The sequence below is a fragment of the Mirounga angustirostris genome, unplaced genomic scaffold (genome assembly GCF_029215605.1).
Source record: "Mirounga angustirostris isolate CCGP_5_RB_7025 unplaced genomic scaffold, mMirAng1.0.hap1 SCAF_1, whole genome shotgun sequence".
NCBI lineage: Eukaryota > Metazoa > Chordata > Mammalia > Carnivora > Phocidae > Mirounga > Mirounga angustirostris.
This window is the reverse complement of record NW_026991709.1, coordinates 66,082,346-66,106,466: the sequence shown is the minus strand read 5'-3', so window position 1 is coordinate 66,106,466 and position 24,121 is coordinate 66,082,346. Positions and strand designations below refer to the sequence as shown.

Genomic DNA, 24,121 nt, shown 5'->3' with positions numbered 1-24,121 from the left:
TAGACACAAACTCCGGCTTCCATCAGATCCATACCTGTACCAGGCCACTGAACTGAGCCACAACAAGCACGATGATATTCCCAACTGCGACTGTTAACAACCAGGCCGCCTGGAGTACAGATTTCATGCTAGCGGGAGCCTAAAGAGAACACAGGTTTGTGACTAAACAAACTCCCTAACACCATCTATCCAGAAAACTTTTCCCACAAAAGTTTCCAAATCTGAACTCCTCCCCCCTCCAACTTCAGCTAACATTCAAGGGGTGATAATAATGTTAACAGTAATAATAAGATGGACCTCTTAATTGAATATTTAATTCATGATATCATATAATCTTTATTATACCCTAAGAGATAAATTCTATCAGTATTCTTACTTTACACATAAAGAAAAATAGCATTAGAGAGATAATTAACTTGCTCAAGTTTACATGATAAGTTGTACAATCAAAATTTGAACATGGGCAATTTGACTCCACCATCCTTATTCTTAAAGTACGCTTTCCTAGACCCCAAACAGCATCAGTTACTATGCGGCACTGCCATGATCCTGGGAGTCAAGATGACTCTGTTCAGGGTCATATATAAGAAACCTAAGACCAAAGAATATAGAGGTCTTGGCCAGGATCACATACCTATTTAAGGCAGTGCGAGGATTAAAATTCATTCTTCCCTGAGCAATATGTCCACCTCCACTTTCCACTTGCAAAAACCTACCTGAGAATAAGAAAACTCAAGTCCTGTGACAGAGAACATGACCTCCCCAGCTGTAACCAGGGCATATTGTGGTAGCTGCCATGCAATGGACAGTCTGTTGGTGGGAATGTCTTCCATTTTCCAGGCCTGAGGATCATGGTTGGTGCTCTTAGTGAGGAAAAGAGATGGGCTTATCAGCAGTCTCAAGTAAATATTCTGATCTACAGCATTCTGTGATATTATATCAATCCCCTCTTTGTATTTTCATCCTTCAAGAGATTGAGCAAATTCTACACAATTTCAGTTTTTTGAAATTCCTTTTGGTAACACTGCACTCACTTACCTGGCTTCAGTCACTCAGATACCATTATTGACTGAGTCCTTCAATGGCAGAATATTTTGATATTGTAGTTTGGATTTCCATTGTTTGACCTATAGGTATTTTGATCCTGGCCAACCTTTTAAATATAAAATGGCATCTGAATTATACAAACACAATGAATTTTCAGAAAGCACATTCTTGAGAAAAGTTTAATTCCTTGTCCAGTTTTCTATGTAAGTACAATTAAACTGTTTTTAACATTTTCCATTAAAATTTTTATTTTACTAAAATTACTTTTATCAAAATGAATTATTTTCTTGGTAAACCTTAAAGATTTTATTGATCAATTTTGAAAAATCTGTATCAAATGTTGCCTGCTATTTTAAATTCTATTTATTGGCCATCATTTTTGAAGTCAAATCTTACACATTTAAATTATGTCAAAATGGCAATTTTGGGGGTGCCTGGGTGGCTCAGTCGACAAGCATCTGCCTTCGGCTCAGGTCATGAAACCAGGGTCCTGGGATCGAGCCCCGCATCGGGCTCCCTGCTCCATGGGAAGCCTGCTTCTCCCTTTCCCACTCCCCCTGCTTGTGCTCCCTCTCTCGCTGTATCTCTCTTTGTCAAATAAATAAATAAAATCTTAAAAAAAAAAGAAAAAGAAAAAAAGGCAATTTTTCTGTAGAATTTTGGTCAAAAAGAACTTTTTCAGGGTCAATTTTTTTGTTGCCTATCTTACCATATATACATGATTAATCTTTATTTCTTTGTCTAGAAGTACTTTTACTACGCAGGTTTTTAGCTATGGTTGGTTTTATTTTATATAGGCTATATCTACTAATATTTGTCTTAATAGGATAAAGATTCTAAAATTTATATGAATTTCTTGGAGTGAAACCATTATTAGGTAGCGGGTGTAATATTTAAAGTATTATGTGATTAAAATGGCAGTTGAAATGTCAAGATCAAAAGGCTCTGGTATCCAAATGTCCTTGATTCTCTGAGTCAAAGGGCCATTGGGTTCAAAATAGGAAGGTACATTTTGCTTCAGTTGATATTGTGAACAATACATGGGCACATGTTTGCGTTTTCTTAGGCTAAGGGAAGACCATGACCTGAGCTTCTAAATCGAGGTCACATACTCAAATACCCACGGGCAGATAATTAAGAAAATAAAGCAGGCTGAAGGGGAATGATGGGGGCTGTGGTAAAGTGGATAGCACAGGCCCCTCTAAAGTATAGAGCTACTACAGCACCAGCCAACTGACATGGTAATACCTGTTATTAAATCTTCTGATTTTGGGGGCGCCTGGGTGGCTCAGATGGTTAGGCGTCTGCCTTCGGCTCAGGTCGTGATCCCGGGGTCCTGGGATCGAGCCCCGCACCCGGCACCCGGTTCCCTGCTCAGCGGGGAGTCTGCTTCTCCCTCTGCCTGCCACTCCCCCTGCTTGTACTCTCCCTCTCTCTCTCCCTCTGGCAAATAAATAAATAAAACCTTAAAAAAAAAAAATCTTCTGATTTTGTTTTTAAGAAATGTTAAGAACCAGCTTCTTAGGTGAAATCTCCTGAATTTTAATATTGTCAATTACTAATGATTATTATTACTTTTGTCAGTAGTGTGCAGGCCAAACAAAACAGGACTATGGAAAAAACTGGGCCCCCGGGGCTCCAATTTATGATCTCTACTCTAAATGCTTATTAGATCCTGGCATTCAGAAACAATATATAGGACTTCTATCCTGAGTATCATACAAAAGACAGAACAAATGATAAGTGGAATAACAACAGGAATACAAGTGTAATGGGTTGAATTGTGTCCCCTTAAAACTCGTATGTTGAAGTCCTAACCTTAACTGAGTCCTAACTGAGAATATGAACTTATTTGGATTTGGGTTGTTGCAGATATAATTAGCCATGTTAAAATGGGGGCATTAGGGTGGGCCCTAATTCAATATAACTGGTATCTTGGTAAAAAAGAAGAAAATAGGACACACTCAAGCATACAAAAAGAAGTCCATATGAAGATGAAGGCAGAGATTTGGGTGATTCTTCTACACATCAAGGAATACCAAATGTTGCCAGAAAACCACTATAAGCATGGAAAAGATTCTTCTTCACAGCCCTCAGAAGGAACCAACCCTACCAACACCCTGGTCTTGGACTTCTTGCGTTCATGACTGTAAAACAATAAACTTCTGTTTTTAAGCCACTCCACTTGTGGTACCTTGTTACAGCAGCCCTGGAAAACTACTACTAGGTTGTTTTATCATCTGAACATTAATTAAGGTAATATACCATATCAATAGCATAAAGGACAAAAACCACATTAAGTATCTCAATAGACATAGAAAAAACATTTAACAAAATTCAACCCCCCTTCATGGTAAAAAACAAACAAAAACTTCAACAAACTAGGGATAGAAGGGAACTTAACCTACTAACTGACGTCTATGGGCATTAAGGAGGGCACGTGATGTAATGAGCAGTGGTTGTTATATGCAATTTATGAATAATTGAACTCTACATCTGAAACTAATGATACAATATGTTAATTAATTGAATTTAAATAAAATAAGAAAAAATAAATGACATATATGAAAAACCTACAGTTAACATACTTAATGATAAAAGACCAATTACTTCTTCCTCCCCCCCTGCCCGGGAGGATGTCTGCTCTCACTACTTCTATTCAACATTGTATTGGAGGTTCAAGTCCTGGCAAGTAGTCAAGAAAAAGAGATAAAATGCATCCATATTGAAAAGGAAGAAGTAAAGCTATCTCTATATAGATGACATAGTCTTGTATGTAGAAAGTCCTAAGGGATCCACTAAAAAAACTATTAGAACTAATAAATGAATTCAGTAAGATTACAGGATACAAGATCAACATACAAAATCAATTGGTTTTTCTACACACTTGCAATGAACAATCTGAAATTGAAATTAGAAAAATTATTCCATTAACAGCAGTATCATGGGACACCTGGGTGGCTCAGCTGGTTGTGTCCAACTCTCGATTTCAGCTCAGGTCATGATCTCAGGGTTGTGAGATCCAGCCCCATGTCCAGCTCTGCACTGGGCTGGGCATGGAGCCTGTTTAAGATTCTTTCTCTCTCTCTCTCCCTCTGCCCCCCCACCCCTCCCTATGCTCTCTCTCTCTCCCTCTCTAAAACAAAAACAACCAAAAAACCCCAATAGTATCATAAAAAATAAAATGCTTACAAACAAATTTAAACAAATTTAAATGTAAAACCTATACTCTAATAACTACATTGTTGAAAAAAATTTGATGTTAAAAAAACCTAAATAAATGGAAAGAGATCTCATGTTCATTGATCAGAAGACTTAATATTGTTAAGATAGCAATATTCCTCAAAATCACCTACAGATTAAATGCAATCCCTATCAAAACCCAGCTGGCTTCTGATTCTAAGCTGATCCAAAAATTTATATGGAAATCCCTGGGGTCCAGAGTAGCCAAACCAATCTTGAAAATGAAGAATAAAGTTGAAGGACCTATACTTCCTGATTTTGAAATTTTCTACAAAGTAACAACAATCAAGATAGTGTGGTACTGGCACAAGAACAGACATATAGATCAATGGAATAGAACTGAGAATCTAGAATTAAACCCTCACATGGTCAACTGATTTCTTACAAGAGTACCAAGGCCATTTAATGGGAGAAGAACAGTCTTTTCAACAAATTGTGCTGGGACAACTGAATATTCACATATAAAAGAATAAAGTTAACCCCCTAATTCACACCATATGCAAAAATTAACTCAAAATGGATTAAAGACCTAAATATAAGAGCTTAAACTAAAGCTCTTAGAAGAAAACATAGGCACAAATCCTCATGACCTTGGATTAGGCAATGGTTTCTTAGATATGACATCAAAAGCACAAGCAACCAAAGAAAAATAGATAAAGTGAACATCATAAAAATTAAAAACATTAGTGCTTCAATGGACAACATCAAGAAAGTTCAAAAAATAACCTATTGAACAGGGAAATATTTTTAAATCATATATTTGATAACAGACATATCTAAAATAAATAAAGAATGCTTACAACTCAATAATAAAGAACCCAATTAGAAATTTAGCAAAGGATCTGAATAGACATTTGTCCAAAGCAGGTATGCAAATGGCCAATAAGCACATGAAAAGATGCTCAACATCAGTAACCATTATGAAAATACATATCAAAACTACAATGAACTACAATTTCACACCTACTAGGATAGCTATAAAAAAAACAAAAACAAAACAGAAAAACAAGTATTGGTGAAGATGTGAAAAAATTGCAACCCTCATACACTATTGGTGGGAATGTAAGATGGAATTCTCCTAGTGGTTCCTCAAATGCTTAAACATAGAACTACCATGTGACCCAGCAATTCCACTCCTAGATATATACCCAAGAGAGGTGAAAATATATGGCCACACAAAAAGTTGTACATGATGTTCATAACAACATTATTTATAATAGTGAAAAGGTAAAAACAACCCAAATGTCCATTAACTGATGAATTGACAAATAAAATGTGTTACATCTATACAATAGAATATTATTTGGTAGTAACAAGGAATGAAGCACTGATACATGCCTCAACATGAATGAACCTTGAAAAATATGCCAAATGAAAGAATCCAGACATAAAGGGCCACATATTATATCATTCTATATTTCTATTATATGCCTGCTGCCAATGTTATCTCTTTTAACATACCTTCTAGAGACCTTAGTAGGCTTTCTAAAGTCATGATAGAACCTATCACTTTACACTAGAAATAAGTATGTGATCGCAGGATAAATTCAGATCCAGATATAGATATATAGATATAAATATAGATACAGTTATATGGAAGGAGAGAGTAGGGGTGGCCATGAGCTACTTACATTAATAATAACAAACAGATAAGCTGTACCAGGGTCTAGTAGACCTATATTCAGTGAAAAGTCCTTATCTTCTGTTCTACAATGCACCACAGGGTATCTGGAACAGGACAATTTTGGTTAGAATAAACACCACAGCCTAGAAAAGCACTCCCATCTCCAGGGGAAAGACTGATCTCATCTCTCTACTCAGGGTGAGTCAAGCAGAAAAGCCACCATTTCTCTTTGAAGAGAAGTCTCCAGGAGTGAATTATTTTTATACCAGGTTTTTCTGTCACTGATCTGAGCTCTTCATTGCCTATCAGGTATTTTTTTAAATCTTACATCTAAATAAAGAAGGCACAAACCATCTTCTTTTGTGGATCTCGGGCCCTAAGTCTTTTCATTTAATTCTTATGAATTCTTCTCCTCCAAGTCTTCTGAATTAGTGGAACAGTGTTAAAGAGTGAACCTGAGTATACTCAAAATTAGCTGAGATATAGCTAATCCCCTCACCTATATGCAAAGAAACCATTTAAAAAGCAGTTGTTGATAAAAGTAAAGCGTCCACAAGGGTAATGCTCTTACTCTCCACTATGTACAGTTGTGTAAGCAGACACACCATAGTCTTCACCAACACTGAGGGAGATATCTGTACCCAGGGAGATGTTGACTTCTTTATGTAAAGTATTAACAAACCTAAGGGTAGAGACATTGTTACACATCAGACAAACCTTCACAAACAGGGACACCTGTTTACCACTATATCCCCAGTGCCTAGAACAGTTTTTGGCACACAAAAGGTCCATGTTATATATTGTTAAGTGGATGAATAAATTAACTCACATGTAAGAAATAATCAGTAGTCTTAGTTATCCTTAACTTTATCTTTCCTGAGGTTTTAGTTTTCCATCTGTCACACCCTCATGTCATCTCTAGCCAGGATGGACACTATCATGATCACCCATGGCAGTCTGAGTCTCCTCACTAATCCAGCCTAGGTGCATCCAATTTCTTTCCCTTTTATAATGGTGGGATTCATCAGTTGAGACTTCACTAAAAAAAATAATTATGTATATGTATAAATATATATACTAGAATTTATGTAAACTGATACTGTATCCTTTTATAAAAAGTCTGATTTGACTTATACAAAACTCAGACTCCCAGCCCATAGTAGGTTGAGTTATAATTTTGGAATCTGCAGACAATCCTGGACACTTCCAGAATGATCTTTTAAAGTGTCCTGAACCTGGATTCCTAAACTGTTTCCTCAGTATGGGTTTTAGTATTTTGATAGCTTTTGTACTAATCTCTGGCCCACAAGGTGAGAAGGGCAGTTTCCTCTAGAACCCCTAATGTTGATTCCTGCACTTTAGATAATACTGCACTGATCTAGAAATTTCCTTTTACCCCTTCTGGGAGCTCCCGTGGTTCTTCTGGCTCTCTCCCCCAGGGAAGTCCTATCCTCACTATTGTCTTACTTATTTTGAACTGTTTACTTTTTCTAAAGCATATTCAAAAGCAAATTATTATGACTGTTCCACCCTTCAGCAAAGTTCAGACATTTCCTTAGAAGTTGTCCTCTAAAGTGCTAGTCTCAACAGCAACCACCTAATCTTGATAGCCATAGGCACGTGCACCTCTCTATTTCATGCCTGATTTTCTGCTACAGAGAGCAGGTGACCTCTTGGGTGCTCCATCTCTGTAACTTTCTTTAGCCGTCTGACATGACTTTCAGCCTTATCTGGATTCAAAACCAAGTTTTTGACTCCAAAGGTGTTACCTTTACTACACCATGGTGTCTCTACAGGTTTATCATAAAACTATACTTTAAAAACACAGTAATAATAAGAGATATTCAACTACCAACCATGAAGGGAGGATTATCTGCTCACTTCTAAATTTTTCTCTAGTGGTCACAGAGACGGAAGTACTCAATTATTCTCCTGAGAGCAAAATAAGTGAATAAAATTCAACAGAAAGGGATGTGTGCATCAGAGCACAGGGAGCGTATACACATACAGGGGCATCTTTTTAATACACGTGGGAAAGCAAGCCTATATGCCCTTAATTTTTCTGGAAAATGCCTCTGACACCAATGCCCTTGATATTCTAGAAGAGAGAATCCATGTATAAGACAAGTAGAATGTGAGGCTGCTTTATCTGAAGCGTCACAGATCAGAAGAGACCAAGATTCAAAACAGAATGGCCTTGGGTCTCCTTGACAACCAAACCTTACGGCTGTCATCCCATTGGTTGTTTTGTTTTCTTCATCCTTCACCTATAATGGAGGAAAGTAAAAATCAGTTACAGCTGACAACAAGGAACTGATAATCAGAAAATCTGATAATCAGAAAATCTGATCATCAGGCATATCTTTGGTAAGGTATTGATGAGCTGGTCAAACTCAGATAACAATTTGGACCCTAAGGCTACTCCTCAACTTACCATCATGCTGGAAATGTTTTTTCCATCTTCTAGAATTATCAGACTGTACCAGTTCTTCTCCTCCATAGAATGCTTAGTATAGACAGACAGATTGTGATAATTTAGGTAGAAGTGGAAATCCTGGCTTTTTGTCTTTAGGTGGAGCTGGGCATAGCGTGGCATCTTCTGTAGAATGAAGAAACTGTCACATTCACGTTCTACCCTATCATAGGCATCACTGTCTCATAGAATCCCAGGGTGGGTGAGCTCATCAGATACTTTCGACTGTGCCCTTTAACCTAGCAATTCTATTTTTAGGAATGCACCATACGAGAGTAATTAGAGGCATGCATAAGGATTTATGAGTAAGGATGTTCTTTATAGCATTATGTATAGTAATAATAAAAACTTAAATACCTATAAGAAAATGCTTCAATAAACTATGATATATCCATAAAATGGAATATCATATGTCCATTAAAATCATGTTCTCAAATTATCTAAGGACACAGAAGAATGCTTATGACATGATTAATGTTAAGAAAAAAAAGTTCAATACAGCATATAGAGTTTGACTACTTTTTAGAAATTAGCTTATTTGTGTATATCAATATGCTAACTGATCATCTCTGGGTGATGGAATTATAGGTGGTTTTTATGTCTTTCCATACACTCTCCAATTTTCCACAATAGATGTACATTACTTTTATTGTTAAAAATAATATTTTAAAATAAGTATTTCAGGGGCACCTGGGTGGTGCAATTGGTTAAGCATCTGACTCTTGGTTTCAGCTCAGGTTGTGATCTCAGAGTTGTGAGATCGAGCCCCGCATCAGGGTCTGCACTCGGCATGGAGTCTGCTTGAGATTCTCTCTCCCTCTCCCTCCGCCCCTCCCGCTCATGCTCTCTCTCTCTCAAATAAATAAATAAATCTTTAAAAAGTACAAATATTTCAGAATATGTAAATAATAGTAGTGAAAATATGCAAGCCAAATCCTTCCAGAGGATGTGATATTAGGGGGCAGTTTGAAATAACAATACAAATTACAACCTACTGAGACCTTACAATGTCCCTGACACTATGCTAAGTGCTTTACATATAATACTTATCCTTACAACAGCTCATGGCATAAAAATTATTGCCATTTTACAGTTGCTGAAACTGAGATTTAGAGATAAAATAACTTGTTCAGGGTCTTATAGCTAGGGAATGGCAGAACCAGGAATTGGACTGGGGACACTTTGACTCTACATGTGTGTGCTTCTAACCACTATATTATGCTGTCACCTTGTCGCATAATCTGAATGTGTTTCTAAATTATTCAAGTCCATATCTCACCTGAAAGGATCTGATAGACTCTTCCAACAGAGTATTGTTTTCATCTCCCAGTACTGTCACCTTCACCTCATCATCTGCCAGATTCAAGGCTTTCAGGAAAATCTCTTGGGGACCGGGCTGCAGTGAGGTCATTCTCTTAGGACAGAGAACACATGTCAGAATTACCAACAAACCTTCCTATACCGTGAGAACACATATCTCAGTCCTACCTCTGACATCCTAGTCCATCTAGTCAGGAGGACACAGTTTTCTCCCTCTCAAGGGCATTTGGCTTAGAAAACTCTGAAGGTAGTTTGCAGAGGGAAACACCAGCTCAGTGCAGCAAGCACTGATGCTACATGACAAAACTCCATGCTTTTTGACTCAGTTGTGATCTCATACGTCATTCCCCAATGGCTATACGATCTGCCAAATATTCAAAAGCCTGTCCTCCCAAAGAGATAACAAGATAGCTTAGATATTAGTGTTTGGGAATTCCTTGACAATACACTCTGAATCACTTAGGTGGGAGGTGGGCCTCATTTTGCATTGCTGTTCTACCCCGTATTTACTCATTTACCACAGATAGTTATGATGCATCTTCCTCAAAACAGGTTCTGTGCTAGATCCCAGGCAATCAGGATTGAACAAGGCAGAAGAGTGAACAAAGATATGGTCTTGCCCTCATGGATCTTAAGATTTATTGAACTCACATTAATTTTTATCTCTACAGCTGCAGCAACTGCAAATGCCAGGCTTGCTAGGATCATACCAACAGCCATTTTCCTAAGCGATCTGCAGAGGAAAGGGAGAGACAATTATATGGAAACTTTAGACTGTAAAGGCTAAAATTGAAACCCTCTAAGCCTACCATTAAAGACCTTTCCTGATTTGATCCCAGCTACTTCTCCCCTTCACACAGCTTTCTTCCTCTACTCATCATACTGAACAGTTCTCTGTTAATTCACCACATTTTCCCACCTCAACTTCTGTTTTTGATGGTCTTTCTATTCATTATATCATCATACCAAAAAATAATAGTAATGCAGCCAGATTTATTGGACATTTACCATATGCCATGCACTATACATTATTATCCCATTTTCTTCTCCTCCATAAGTCTTTCTTGACTCTGGCAGCAAGAAGGACTCTCTTCTTTCTCTATAATTCCCTGGCACTTTGCTTCCCTTCTTGCTGCACTTAACATATTTCACGGTGGGTAATAATTATACTTGCATGTGTTCTACCTCCCTTACTAAACAGTGAACTCTTTCAGCACTTGTTTGTGCTGTTATATTTGCATGGCATTGGTGCTGAGCTCAGTAATATCTGCTCAGCTAATGAGTAAAATGACAAAAGGCCATTTGAATATCGTAATGTGGCCATCAAAAAGAAATTGCTATTAAATCAGGAATAGAGGAGACTTGAAACCCTCCTCTGTCAAATTTACAAAGAATAACACTTCTTTTTCTTTAAGTTTTTATTTATATTCCAGTTAATTAACATAGTGTAATATTAGTTTCAGGTGTACAATATGGTGAGTCAACAGTTCCATACAACACCTGGTGCTTCTATTTAGAATGGGAGAAAAACAGTAATTAGGGACAACCTATTTCTGCTCTTACCAGGTCACCACTTTGTTGCATATGGACAATAAAAGATTTAAGGGGATTAACTGTCATCATAGGATTTAGACTTTAAAGAGGCAACATTTAGGAACAAAGCAGCAAGTTGATTTAGGAGACTATTCTCACATACTTTTGACTTTCCGTGAAACTTAGATCTACCCCTTCAACATCACACAGTTTTAAGTCTGCAGGAATGGCGTGGACTCTCTATAATGAGAATTAGTTAGATCTAATTCCCATCCTCCAGTACCAATAGGCATTTAGTTTATCTTGGATACATAGAAGCAGAAAAATGATGCACCAAAACAAATAATACAAAGTAGAAAGTGCTGACATTGAATCTTTATCAAGCTGAGCAAATATTAAGTCAGTCTGAGGAACAAAGGCATAGTGAGCACTTACGAGAAGTTAATTCCACATTTGGAAACCAGACGATAAATGACAAGATCAAACAATGGGATGAAGATAAGAACCAGAAGGGGATTTAGTACCTGTAATACCATGGTAAAAAGGATTAGTTACAAAGTGTTCTTCTATCTTGAGTGTAAGCATGTGCTCTCATGTACTTGTGTGCACTCTAACAGTCAAACATACTTTCATCATACTAAGTACAGAATGATTCCACATCTCTCAGTCCCTTTACACCCAGGACTCTAATTTCCCCTGCACAGCACCTCAGCTTCTAAATATCCTACAGAATCAGTTTCATTCTGAACCCATTTTTCTGTCTATCAGTTAGGAGTTCTTCCCCCTCATTTTCACTTATCTTCTCCTGTTCCACAGCCAAAGGGAAAATGTCATGGAGAAAAGGAGAGAAGGAAGAATTGGGGATTAAACAAGGGTTAAAAAAAGAACTGGGAGTCACCAATAAACTGAGATTCTGACTTCATTACTCACACAACAAAGCCTTACACTTTCTTGGACAATATTTCCAAGATACTACCTTAACATGGAAAAAAAATCCAATGCTTATACTTTTCCTGTGAGCTCAAAATTCACCCTCCTTGGAGTTGGGCAGGAGCTGCTTATTTAAAAGTGGGTGTGAGGGCGCCTGGGTGGCTCAGATGGTTAAGCGTCTGCCTTCAGCTCAGGTCATGATCTCAGGGTCCTGGGATCGAGTCCCGCATTGGGCTCCCTGCTCCTTGGGAGCCTGCTTCTCCCTCTGCCTCTCTCTCTCTCTCATGAATAAATAAATAAAATCTTAAAAAAAATAAATAAAAGTGGGTGTGAAAGAGAAGTGTGGGGCTCAAGGAGAATATTTTCATCCCTATCTTTAACCCTCCTCAGCATACAAGGAAACAAATGTCCAATTATGGTTGGTAATCCTAATATTTCAGATAGAAGTATAGATGAGGAAAGCCATAAATCCCCATGAGTATAGAGAAATCTCCTACCTGCATCTGGTCAGGCTGAAGCACAAAAAAACCCTGAAACATTATAACAAATTACATTTATACAGTGGCTAAAGACAAGCTTAGATAAAAAATACTGCTAATTTCTGTGATGAGTGTGGAGCCTGCTTGAGATTCTCTCTCTCCTTCTCCCTCTGCCCCTCCCCACCGCTTGTGCTCTCGCTCTTTAAAAAAAAAAAAAATTGCTAATTAGCAGGTGAGACACAAAAGATAAAATCCACAAGGTCTTTGGTTCAGGGCCACATTGTGCTTTTAAGGGTATTTGGGGAAACAGACTGGGAATGGCTTCAGGCTATGTTTGCTGAAGGCAGGTAGGCCTAAGGGAGAATATTTTTTTTCTTGCAAGAGAATAGGGTCAGTGTGTTTTTGTTAATTTCAGTCACTGCAGTCGTAGGTGGTAATGTGTAGCACAAGACATCATGGTTAGGGTGAAGACTTCCACTAACACATAGTGTTTCCAGAGTTGTTCTCCAGAGGGTCAACAAGAGAACAACCATAGTAAATCCTAGGCAACAAGAGAAAGGGGAAAAGTAAACTTATATTTGACAGCCTCCAAATGGGCTGGTTAATGAAATCCTGGCATCATTCCACCCTGCCTTCTTCACCACTGAGATAGTAGAAAAACAATACAATAATCTAAGTAGAACAATTGAGAGCAGAGATGAAACTTTGCATTTGCCAAAGAATGGAGATTAGAAAAACAGAAAATAATGTTTGCAACTTTCCCGTTCCTTATCCATGCACAAAATATTGCACTTCATAAAATCTTTTAAAAAAGGGGGGGGGGCGCCTGGGTGGCTCAGTTGGTTAAGCGACTGCCTTCGGCTCAGGTCATGATCCTGGAGTCCCTGGATGAGTCCCGCATCAGGCTCCCTGCTCGGCAGGGAGTCTGCTTCTCCCTCTGACCCTCCCCCCTCTCATGTGCTTGCTCTCTCTCATTCTGTCTCTCTCAAATAAATAAATAAAATCTTTAAAAAAAAAATATTGCACTTCGAGGTCCTCCACATGCTCCCTGCCTGGAGACGGAGCTACATGTGTGGTAGCTAGCAGCAGTCCATCCCGAGCCCTGTGCCCCAGAAAGGCTGAGGGGAGCAAACAATCTCTATCCCACGTCTGGATCACTTCATTTACTATCTTCTCAATACTTCCCTGTACACACTGAAACCTTTCCATCCTGATATTTCTGATTTCTAAAGATAAGATTCTGTTTTTTATTTCTAGAGTAGCTTTTTAAAATTTTGCCTACTCAGTACCTTCATGTTGAAGACACCTCTCTTCTGATCTTAAGTCAGTTTTCAGGCAAAAAACACAAATCGTTTTTCCTTAAAAAAGGAAATTTATTTATTATGAATAAAAGAATAGATTTCTCTGGAAAATCTTTTCTCACCAAATTCCCATTCATCCTGGTGGCTTGCAAAGTCCATCGTGAGCCCTAGGGCAGACAAACGCGATTATGAGAAATCTCTTTCCTGTGAGAGGAAAGGGGTTGGAAAAAGGGGTAGCCTTCAAAATAACTGTTCTTACCTGCTGATCCAAAAGAGCCCAGAACATGGGCAATGGGATATAAAGGAACAGTACCCTGGTCAGTGCCTTCACGTCCATAATGAGCTGCTTCTGCAAGAAAGGGGAAGAAGGAACAGGCTGAATTGCTAAACTTGGTTTTCTTGCTTAGAGCAGAAATGTGCCAGAACAGTAAGAGAAGAGTCAAATGCACCAAGAGGGAATCAGTTTGGACTTAGGAAAATTTCCATGGAGGTATAAGATATTTCTGCAGTTCCAACTTACAGGGTATTTCTCAGCTGCCCAATCCAGCCAGTGTTGTCGCTTTGGAATGTCCCCAGAGCGGTTGTTGAAACGGTTGGAAATAGCAAACTAGGGCAGAGCATAGATATCAGAGGAGAGACAAAAAGAAACCATTCTAATTCATTATCCCTTCCCTCAGACACACATACTTTGACTTACTCCAACCCTTTGATTTCATCAGACACTGAATTTCAGAATATTTCAGATATAATTTTGTCTATCCCTACATCCTGTTGGCAACATATATAACATACACATTTCAGAAGATTTCTGCCAATTTAAAAAAATGGTTACATTATTATTATTATTATTATTATTATTATTATTATTATTTTACTTAATGGTTGAGTAGAGGCACAGAGGAAGATGGATTAATCTCAGTTTGCCAAAAGGTACAGATGAAGAACAGCGGTCATTGGGAAAAATGAATACCCATGTTTGAAGGCCTTTAAACTCAGCATAGCATCTCTTTCCCATTGATTGAAAAAGGCAGGTAAATAATTCAGACTTACCCAGATACATTTGGCAACTTGAGTCACTATGTTTCCTTCAGGAGGTGGTTTTCTGTATATTTTGCTTCCCATTGCAAACACAACTGCAGGTGATACAAAAACAAGGTTCTTAGCTTCTCCTTCAGCACATTCAGTATGTCAGCACTAAGGACAGGCTGCTGAAGTGTAGGAGAGACTGGCAAATCTTTTAAAGGGAGGGGACTGATTTAAGCTTCCTGACTTTTGGAATTACACAAATTATGGGAGCCAAGAGAAGAATAAAATGGTCAGTTGTTAGGGAAGTAATCCGTTGAGACTTTCCTCCATCACAGAAATGGAACTCTCTTCTTTCCCCACCTTTACATCTGATATTTTACCAACTTTTCATTGAGACTTTCTTCAATGTAGTTCCCATCTGCCTTTCTTTTGCTTTACTATTACTGTAATTCGTGTTTAGGACCTCATGACCTCTGCCCTGGATTATTAAAATGTCTAGCAACTAGTTTCTCAATCCCTGTTATCTTCCTTCTCTTATCTGATGCCAAATTAAAACCTTCTTTCCAGGACCTACCTAAAAAGCCCAAACTCCTGGCATGAAAGGCCTTCCCAAATTCATATTATCCTGATGATTATTATTATCATTAACCATCTTTGAAGGTTTATTATTATATGTAAAGTGTTAAGCATTTTATATACATTAACTGATTTCACCTGAAAAAATAGGTACTACTCTCTGCGTTTTATTGAGGACATTGAAGATAAAAGAAATTAAGCAATTTGTGCAGATTACACAGCTAGAAAATGCCAGAAATTGCATTTTTGAGCTGAGGTCTGTCTGACTCAAAAATCTATGCTCTTAACCACCATAAAGCATCTCATTCACTCATTCTTGCATTAAACACTGTGCTAAACACTACCGGGACTAATGATAAAAAAGATGTGGCCCTGTGGAGCTCACCTCAATCTACTGCTTCCCACTTTATGTTTCATTATTTTCCATTAGGTATTCTACATTCTAACCACTATTCATCATTCCTACAAAAAATTCTATTCTGTACCATTATTGTACTTGAGTTCATTCTCTTTTCCTTACCTCATATTCTTTAACCACATCTCCACAGCTAATTATAAATGAATTTTATTTTCTAATTTTTCTCTTTTCCAAATTACCAGCGTTAGATGATATTATTTTTAGAATTATGAAATAATAAATATTATTGTTTTCAAGTTTATTAACTAAAATCAGCAGGAAGACTATCTTGGTACAATCCCGGATGTACTTCCCTCCTTAATGGATTTCCCAACTCCAGCAAGCTGTCCCTCTAGTAGGTCTTCTACCAAAGATGTCTTTGTCAGTGACCAGTAGGACTTTTCAGTACCTTTACACACCAGAATGCCTGAATCTCCTTACTTTTCCTTACCTTAACTTTCTAAATTCTCTAGTCCTCTCATACTCACTTTACCGCTATTTCTTTATTCATCTTCTCAGTTTCTCCAAAGCTTCTCCAAATAGCACCCTTTACCTACCACAGCCTTCTTATTGTTAACAGAAAAAAATAGTTAAGAGAAAGGGTGCTAATCCTGGGAGACAAGTGGGCAGATAAAAAAGGTATCTAGACAAGAGGAAGATTTTGGAGGGGAAATAGATTGCTCCTGAAATTAAGAATGATCTGGAAATCTCAATAGTGGAGGGGACAGTGGAAGTGATAAAAGGAAGGGCAGGTGATAAACTGGATAAAATCACACTTAAATGTCAAAGGCCACTTAACTAAAGAAGAGGAGTGGGAATCTTAAGTTTCCCCACTAGTTCTTCCTTGCTGTAGAGGATATTGCCCCCTACTTCACAAAGAAAACAGAAGCCCTCGAGTGGAAATTGTCTCAACTTCCTGCCACCAAATCTATTAACTCCTGTATCCACACCTATCCTCTCCTCCCTCCAGTTAGTTGAAGGTAATGTTCCTCCTCTGTACAAAGGTAATTCTGCCATGTGCATTTTCATACTGATTATACTGTCTTTTTCTTGCACCATCAACCTCTTTCTCTACTGGAGTCTTCCTAATAATATTCAAGCATGCCTACCATCCTCTCTTGACTCCATGTCACATTCAGCTATACACATCATTTTCCCTTTCTTACCTCTTATTCACTTCCTACTCTATTCTAATCAGTCTTGAATCTTCACCAATCTACCATAACTGACATTTACCACATCAATGACTTTCTTGTTGCTCTATTCAATGGACATTTTTCTCCCTGATCTCACTTTCCTACTCAGTAACATTTGTTACTCTGAACAATTCCCTTAGAACTCCTACCAATTTGGCCATTCCTTCTTAGTCTCATTTGTGGGCTTCTCTTCGCCTATCTTTTCTTTTTAGTAGGCTCCATGTCCAGCGTGGAACCCAACATGGGGCTTGAACTTATGACCCTGAGATCAAAACCTGAGCTAAGATCAAGAGTTGGATGCTTAACTGACTGAGCCACCCAGGTCCCCCCCTCTTTACCTATCTTTTTAATGCTGGTATTCCTCAGGGTTCTATTCTAGCCCTCTTTTTTACTCTTAATTATCTCTTAGTTATTTCATCTATTTTCATGGCTTAATTGCTATCCATACACTAATAGCTCCAGATCTTTATCTACAGCCCAAACATTTCTTCTGAGCTCGAAACCTGTATTTCCAGATAAATGTTCGATAACTCCAATTAGATGTTTCAAGGACATCTAATATGTAACATGTCCCAAACTAAATTCATTAGGATGATGATCCCACTATCTACCTAGTTGCTCAAGTCAGAACCCTACCTTCAATGTTGACTTATTTTCTCCATCACTTCACATATCCAATCACATATCAAGTTTTGTCAATTCTACCAGGGCTGAGACTAGTCTGAGCTGAGTGAGGCATTCACCCTGAGCACAAAAATTTTAAAGAATGCCAAAAATTCAGTAATCAAGATAAATAATATCCTTGCCTCACCCTTAATCCATTCTTTCTCTACGTTATAGTCAGAGACACCAATGAAAAATAAAAATCTAACAATCACTCCTATTCAGAATCCTTTTGTAGCTCCCTACTCCAGATAAAATTCTAATTCCTTAATGACTTAAAAGGTCCTTCATTCCGTGATTTCTGTCAGTTTCTCCTCTTTATCTTTCTCCTTTATACCTGGGGCAATCTGAATTCCCTTAAGGCCTTCAGATATGTCACTATTATGTCTCACTTTCTTATCTTATAGATATCCTGTCTTCTTGGATTAATTGCTGCTAATCCTTTAGGTCTCACCTTAGATACCACTTCTTTAGGCAAACCTTTTCTGATCTTCGTGTTTTAGTCAGACATCCCCTCTGTGTGCTCCCATAGCTTTCTCTGTACTTCCCCAGTTGTGGCACTGATCATACTATATTACAAATTCTTTTTTACTGTGTCTGTTGCCTTTTTCCTGCTGGACTATGTAAGTTTTTGAAAGCATAAACTCTGTGGCTCTCTAATTCACCAGTGTGACCCCAATAGCTAGCACAGGATTTGACACATGAAAGTTCATTAAATAAATGTGTGTTGAATCAATGAATGAAAAATATAGATGAAATTAAATTAAATTAAATTATTGTGAAAGGCCAGAGAATTGTTATTTATTGGTACACAGAAAACTGAAGCTGCTGACTAATAATGGCAACTAACACTTATTTAACATTTCATAGTTTATAAAACATTTCACTTACAGCACCTCTTTTGATCTTCATAATTACTACAATATGTTAATATTATTGTGCCATGATCCAGAGGAGACACGGCACTAATAAGTAGAAAACCAGGACAATATTTGGGAAAATGTTTGGCTTCAATGGAAGAAGGAAGCAGGGAATGTATTATCACAGCTTTCCTGGAATAACACATAAACTAACTTGGAATTGGAATTAGAATCTGACTGTTACTATTAACCCCCTCCTGATAGAAAATAATCAGGACTGGACTTTGAGTCTCTGGGCTCTTTCTTCCTCTATTGAGCTCTTTATGTGTTTGGACTGGATATCTTCCAGGGGGGTGGAACCCAAAGGTTCAGAGTGAGAACAGGTTTCCAGGTCAATGATTAGGAACAATTACGTCCAAGTTTCCCCTTAGACTGTGTAAACTAAACAATGCACACAACCTCTTTCCTCTTCCTTTACTGGGTTGTCAGTGGTAAACAGAATGCACTTGATCTAAGCTACATTGGTTTCCACCTGCTTATCCAACTCCCCTTATTCTCTTTAAGAGAAAACTCCTTGGGAGCACTGAAGAGCAGGGCAGAAACAGCTAAACCTAGAAGCTACTTTAAAAGAATTAAGGGACACCTGGGTGGCTTAGTCAGTTAAGTGTCGGCCTTTGGCTTGGGTCATGATCCTAGGGTCCTGGGATAGAGTCCTGCATCAGGCTCCTTGCTCAGCAGGGAGCCTGCTTCTCCCTCTGCCTGCTGCTCTCCCTGCTTGTGCTCTTTCTCTCTCTCTCTGACAGATAAATAAATTTTTAAAAATCTTTAAAAAAAAGAATTAAAAATGTTTTCCAATTACCAGATAAATAACTCTCAGATGAAATAAGCTAGTTTGAGAGAAAGGATTAATTATCTTCTTTGCTTCCTTACATATTTTAGTGTAGAGCAGTGGATCTCAGCCTTGACAACACATTAGAATCACCTAAGTATTTAAAAAATTATAGATACCTCGGCCCCATCCTGCAGAGATACTGACTTAATTGCTCCCATATGGGGCAGAGGGATCAGTCTTTTTAAAAGCTCTCTAGGAAAGTTCTTAGTTGTGTAACCTTGGGTATGTTTTCTTTTCTCTTTTTTTTTCTTTTCGCTTTTCTTTTCTCTTCTTTTCCTTCCTTCCTTCCTTCCTTCCTTCCTTCCTTCCTTCCTTCCTTCCTTCCGTTTCTGACTTCATTCAGTTAATTTATCTCCACTGTCTAGAGAAAATTCCTACAATAACACTTACCTAATAGGGTTAGTGTGAGGATTGAATTAAATGGCTTAGATGATGTTTCTCATCAGCAGGCATCAGTGGTTATTAATTTCCCCTGTCCCAGTGCACTCACCAAGAGCTATCACCATAAGTAATCCTGGAACTCCAAAAGCCAATGCATAGCAGTCTTCCCCAAAACACTGCACATCTCCTAAAAAAAAAAAAAAAAAAAAAAAAAAAGTAACCCTGAATCTTGAGTCTTTGATGTTTGAGGCTCTATTCTGCAAGCTCAGGTTTATAAGATCATAGACAGCCATCCTCTTTCCTCCTATCACCTAATCCATAATCCTTCTTTAGGGTCAGACAAATCAAGATTTTAAAAAATTATCTGATTTTTAAACCCTTGTAAAAGGAGAGGATGGACATCAGGAAGCCTTGAAAAGATTTTTGACTGGCCAGAGGAAAACCTTATACAAGTCCCCTCAGAAAAGATCCTAACCTCTCAGCATGGGTGTGATAAATGTAGAAATCAGGCTCCCTGCATTGATGGAGAGGTAGAAGACAGAGAAGTATCTAGTCCGTTCCTCTGCCTGAAAACAAAACAAAAAACCAAACCAGGACAAATCATCAGTGCAATGGGCCTCCCAGCTCCAAATCCACCCTATGTTCAGACTAGGCTGGAGGTACATACACAGAAACAGATTCAGATATTGCCGCCATGCTATCTGAAAATCAGGTTAGATATTTTAACACATAACCCAAACATTTACCCATCTCTCAAATCCCAATACCAGCATCTTTAACACTCTTATACCCCTCCTAGGCAAAAATGATCATCCTATACACTATGCCACTTGTGCCCTATACATGTCTATTCTAATATTAATTTCTTTGCATTAAATGTCTCTTTCTTTCAGGAGGCTGAGAGTTCCTTTAGAGCAGAAATCATATCTTACTCATTTCTGTAATCCCTACTACCTAGCATAGCACCTGACATATATTATAGACTCAACACATGTTTATTGACTGAATTAATTAAGTGAATGATTGAGTTAAATAATAGATATTGTGGAATGTGTGCTAGGAATAGCACTAGAACACAGGACAGTGGATTAAACTGTTGATTAAGCAAGGTAGTTCACCTAATGCTTACAGGAAGTCTACCAAAGAGTATAAAATGAAATCCGTGAGCTTAGAAGTTGTTGGTGGAAACTTGGAGGTGGGTTTGTCTTATTACTGAAATGTCTTTGTGGAGCAGTTACCAAATGAAGCGACTTCAAGATAAAGTTGCTAATGTTTTATTCATTATGTCTCATTCTGGCACCACAGGTCTTTTCCTGACACAATAGAATAATCTGTTCTTCCTTATTTACTATTCACAGTGTGTTTGCTTCCTCCTCTGGTCCCCTTTTCAACCTATTCCACTCACCTATTTGTACAGTTCATTGTGCATAGAATCCCAAAGGCTGCCAAAGGTCGGTATTTCTCCAAAGTCAGCAAGCAATTATGATCTATGGTACCCCAGACAGATAAAGAATATAAAATAATAATTCAGATGGTCTGAAGGTAGGAGAAACACAAGAAGCAGGACACAGAGAAAGAACAGAGAGAGAAAAACCAGAAACATGAGAAATAGCTACAGATTAGGGAATAATACGTGAAGACAGGCAAAAAAGAAAACTGAGAGCAAAAGAGAGGAAACCAGAAATGTTGCCTACTTAAGAATAGACTCTGAATTCTTAATCTCAGGAAACAAACTGAGGGTTGCTGGAGTAGTGGGGGGTGGGAGCGATGGGGTGGCTGGGTGATAGACATTGGGGAGGGTATGTGCTATGGTGAACGCTGTGAATTGTGTAAGACTGTTGAATCACAGACCTGTACCCCTGAAACAAATAATACTTTATATGTTTAAAAAAAAAAAAAGAAGATAGCAGGAAGGGAAAAAATTAAGGGGGGGAAATTGGAGGGGGAGACGAACCATGAGAGACTATGGACTCTGAGAAACAAACTGAGGGTTCTGGGGGGGCGGGGGGGGATTGGTTAGCCTGGTGATGGGTATTAAAGAGGGCACGTATTGAATGGAGCACTGGGTGTTATACACAAACAATGAATCATGGAACACTACATCAAAAACTAATGATGTAATGTATGGTGATAAACATAACATAATAAAAAAAAAAAGAATAGACTCTTTTCCTTGCCTATGTGTCACAGTCTCCTCATACAGGCCCATTTTTAGCTTATTCATACTGGGTCCCCTCTCCCCCATTAATAGTGGAAAGTATTTAGGAAAGAGGAATGATCATCCACACAAGTTCATCTATAAAATCTCATTCTGTTTTATTCTGAACAATCATTTTCCCTTTCACAGGATCTCAGCCAGAGATGCTTAAATCAGCTCTATACTGTTCATCATCTCCCATCCCTGAAGTACCTACCAAGTTTCTTCTGAAATACCTCAAGAAAGGGTAAACTCACTACTTCAAACTCTATTTGAAGTTTTTCCTTCCATTGAGCAAAAAACCTTCTTATAGCTTTCACTCCTAGTTCTGGTTTAATTACTGACATCCTTCCAATATCTATTGACAGCTATAATATTTTCTTTAATTCTTATCTTATACAGGCTGAATTCTTCAATTCCTTCAACCTTTCTTCATAAGATGTGTCTTAGGCCATTCACCACGCTGGTCACTTTCTTCTGAACATCTTCCAATGTTTCCCTCTATTAATAACCAGTACCCAGCACTGAATAGAACTCCTGACCTGTGGATTACTTCAATCTTGGCAAACAGCTACCTGGCAGGTACATTTTTAATGCCTGCTCTACATTCTTGAAATCACAGAAATAACACGATTCTTACATGTTTTTCTTCAAACTGGTCTCCACCAAAAGCTGCCACGCAGGGCTTGATACCTCCTGTCCCCAAAGCTATTAGACTCAGGCCAACCAATGATAGGACTCTGAAATGGAGAGGCAAGGATACTAACCATATTGATATGAAACACAACTGCAGAAATTGGATATAGATATACAGGAGAGAAAAATGTGCACAAGGACAAAGACCCCCTTCACATTTCTTCACGTTTCCATCTTCCTTCACTCCTCAGAGAGACTCAGGGACACTTACAAACTTAATGACTTTCTGGCCTCTGCCAGAAAGTATACTTTGCTTGGGAAGGTTTTGTCCCTGATGGTCCATTTACCCTTTGTGTGCAATAGATACAAGCAGATACTGAAGGAACTCCAAAGTTAAATCACTGGTTCTCAATCTTGTCTTAATTTAAGGGATACACCAGTAGAAGGACCTTACAAACACCTATCCCACATACCCTAACTAACCACAGAACAAAATGGTAAAATTCATTGTAATTAAAAGAAGAATTGTCACTAATTTTTGATGGGACACTGAAAAGGAGGCATCTAATATTTATTAAAATTTAAAATTCTTAACTCATTGGATAAATACATGTGTAGCCACATTATAAACATGAATATAAATGATCTACTTCTTGAACAACTGTAATCCTCTCTACTTACCGAATCAACTATCAGAATGTATCAAATGCTTCTGGCACAATAAACATCAATAGCTTAAGTAAAGAGGAACAGAGTAACTGGAATATCTGGAACTACACATAAATGGAAATAATTCAAGCTTTGAACAGGACTTCTACAATGTGTTATAAGGAAATATTATGCACATTTTTTAATCCTAGCGAAGTACAGATGCATGGGTAGGTGAATAGGTGAGGAAATATGGGGGACATGAGGTTTTAATAATTATCTTCAAGCATATGATGAGTTTTTATGAAAAAGATACTAGCTAGGCATTCTACAAGTCTCCAAGTACTTAATAAAAACAAATGAGGACAGATAAATTAGGAAAGAGTTCAACTGGTCAAAAAATACTTTTTTTCCCAACCACTTTGGTAATAAAACAATAGGTTGAAAATAAAGGGACATCTCTGGTAAGAAAACAGAAAATCACCTGTAACGAATGTGTGAGACATTTACCTGTCTAATGGAAGAACAGTGGTTTAATTTATTCCATGATTTTACTCACGTGTGTACCATTTGTCCCCCTATTATTGGTAAGGCACCCAAGGACTTGACCACATGGCCAAGCACATACACCAAGGAGAGATAGATGATTGTCCTGTTGAGAGAGTTAAATCAGTCAGTCTATAAACAATTAAGAAATGG

At 38.0% G+C, this 24,121-nt stretch overlaps 1 protein-coding gene across 2 annotated transcripts in view; it reads right to left on the bottom strand.

The window, feature by feature from the left end:
- SLC15A2 (solute carrier family 15 member 2) overlaps window positions 1–24,121 on the bottom strand; it is a 33,285-nt gene that overhangs the window by 1,356 nt on the left and 7,808 nt on the right. The window contains exons 4-21 of one of the 2 annotated variants that reach the window (XM_045863648.2): window positions 23,982–24,074; window positions 22,779–22,878; window positions 20,417–20,507; window positions 20,051–20,128; window positions 15,001–15,083; window positions 14,471–14,557; window positions 14,210–14,299; window positions 14,073–14,117; window positions 12,668–12,700; window positions 11,676–11,764; window positions 10,359–10,440; window positions 9,667–9,801; window positions 8,349–8,513; window positions 8,135–8,181; window positions 6,486–6,596; window positions 5,922–6,018; window positions 717–863; window positions 35–139 (exon numbers count right to left, since the gene is read on the bottom strand). In XM_045863648.2, the coding sequence (XP_045719604.1) occupies window positions 35–139; window positions 717–863; window positions 5,922–6,018; window positions 6,486–6,596; window positions 8,135–8,181; window positions 8,349–8,513; window positions 9,667–9,801; window positions 10,359–10,440; window positions 11,676–11,764; window positions 12,668–12,700; window positions 14,073–14,117; window positions 14,210–14,299; window positions 14,471–14,557; window positions 15,001–15,083; window positions 20,051–20,128; window positions 20,417–20,507; window positions 22,779–22,878; window positions 23,982–24,074 (1,678 nt within the window). The remainder of the gene's footprint in view (window positions 1–34; window positions 140–716; window positions 864–5,921; window positions 6,019–6,485; window positions 6,597–8,134; window positions 8,182–8,348; window positions 8,514–9,666; window positions 9,802–10,358; window positions 10,441–11,675; window positions 11,765–12,667; window positions 12,701–14,072; window positions 14,118–14,209; window positions 14,300–14,470; window positions 14,558–15,000; window positions 15,084–20,050; window positions 20,129–20,416; window positions 20,508–22,778; window positions 22,879–23,981; window positions 24,075–24,121) is intronic. The other variant, XM_045863649.2, reaches the window with a different exon arrangement.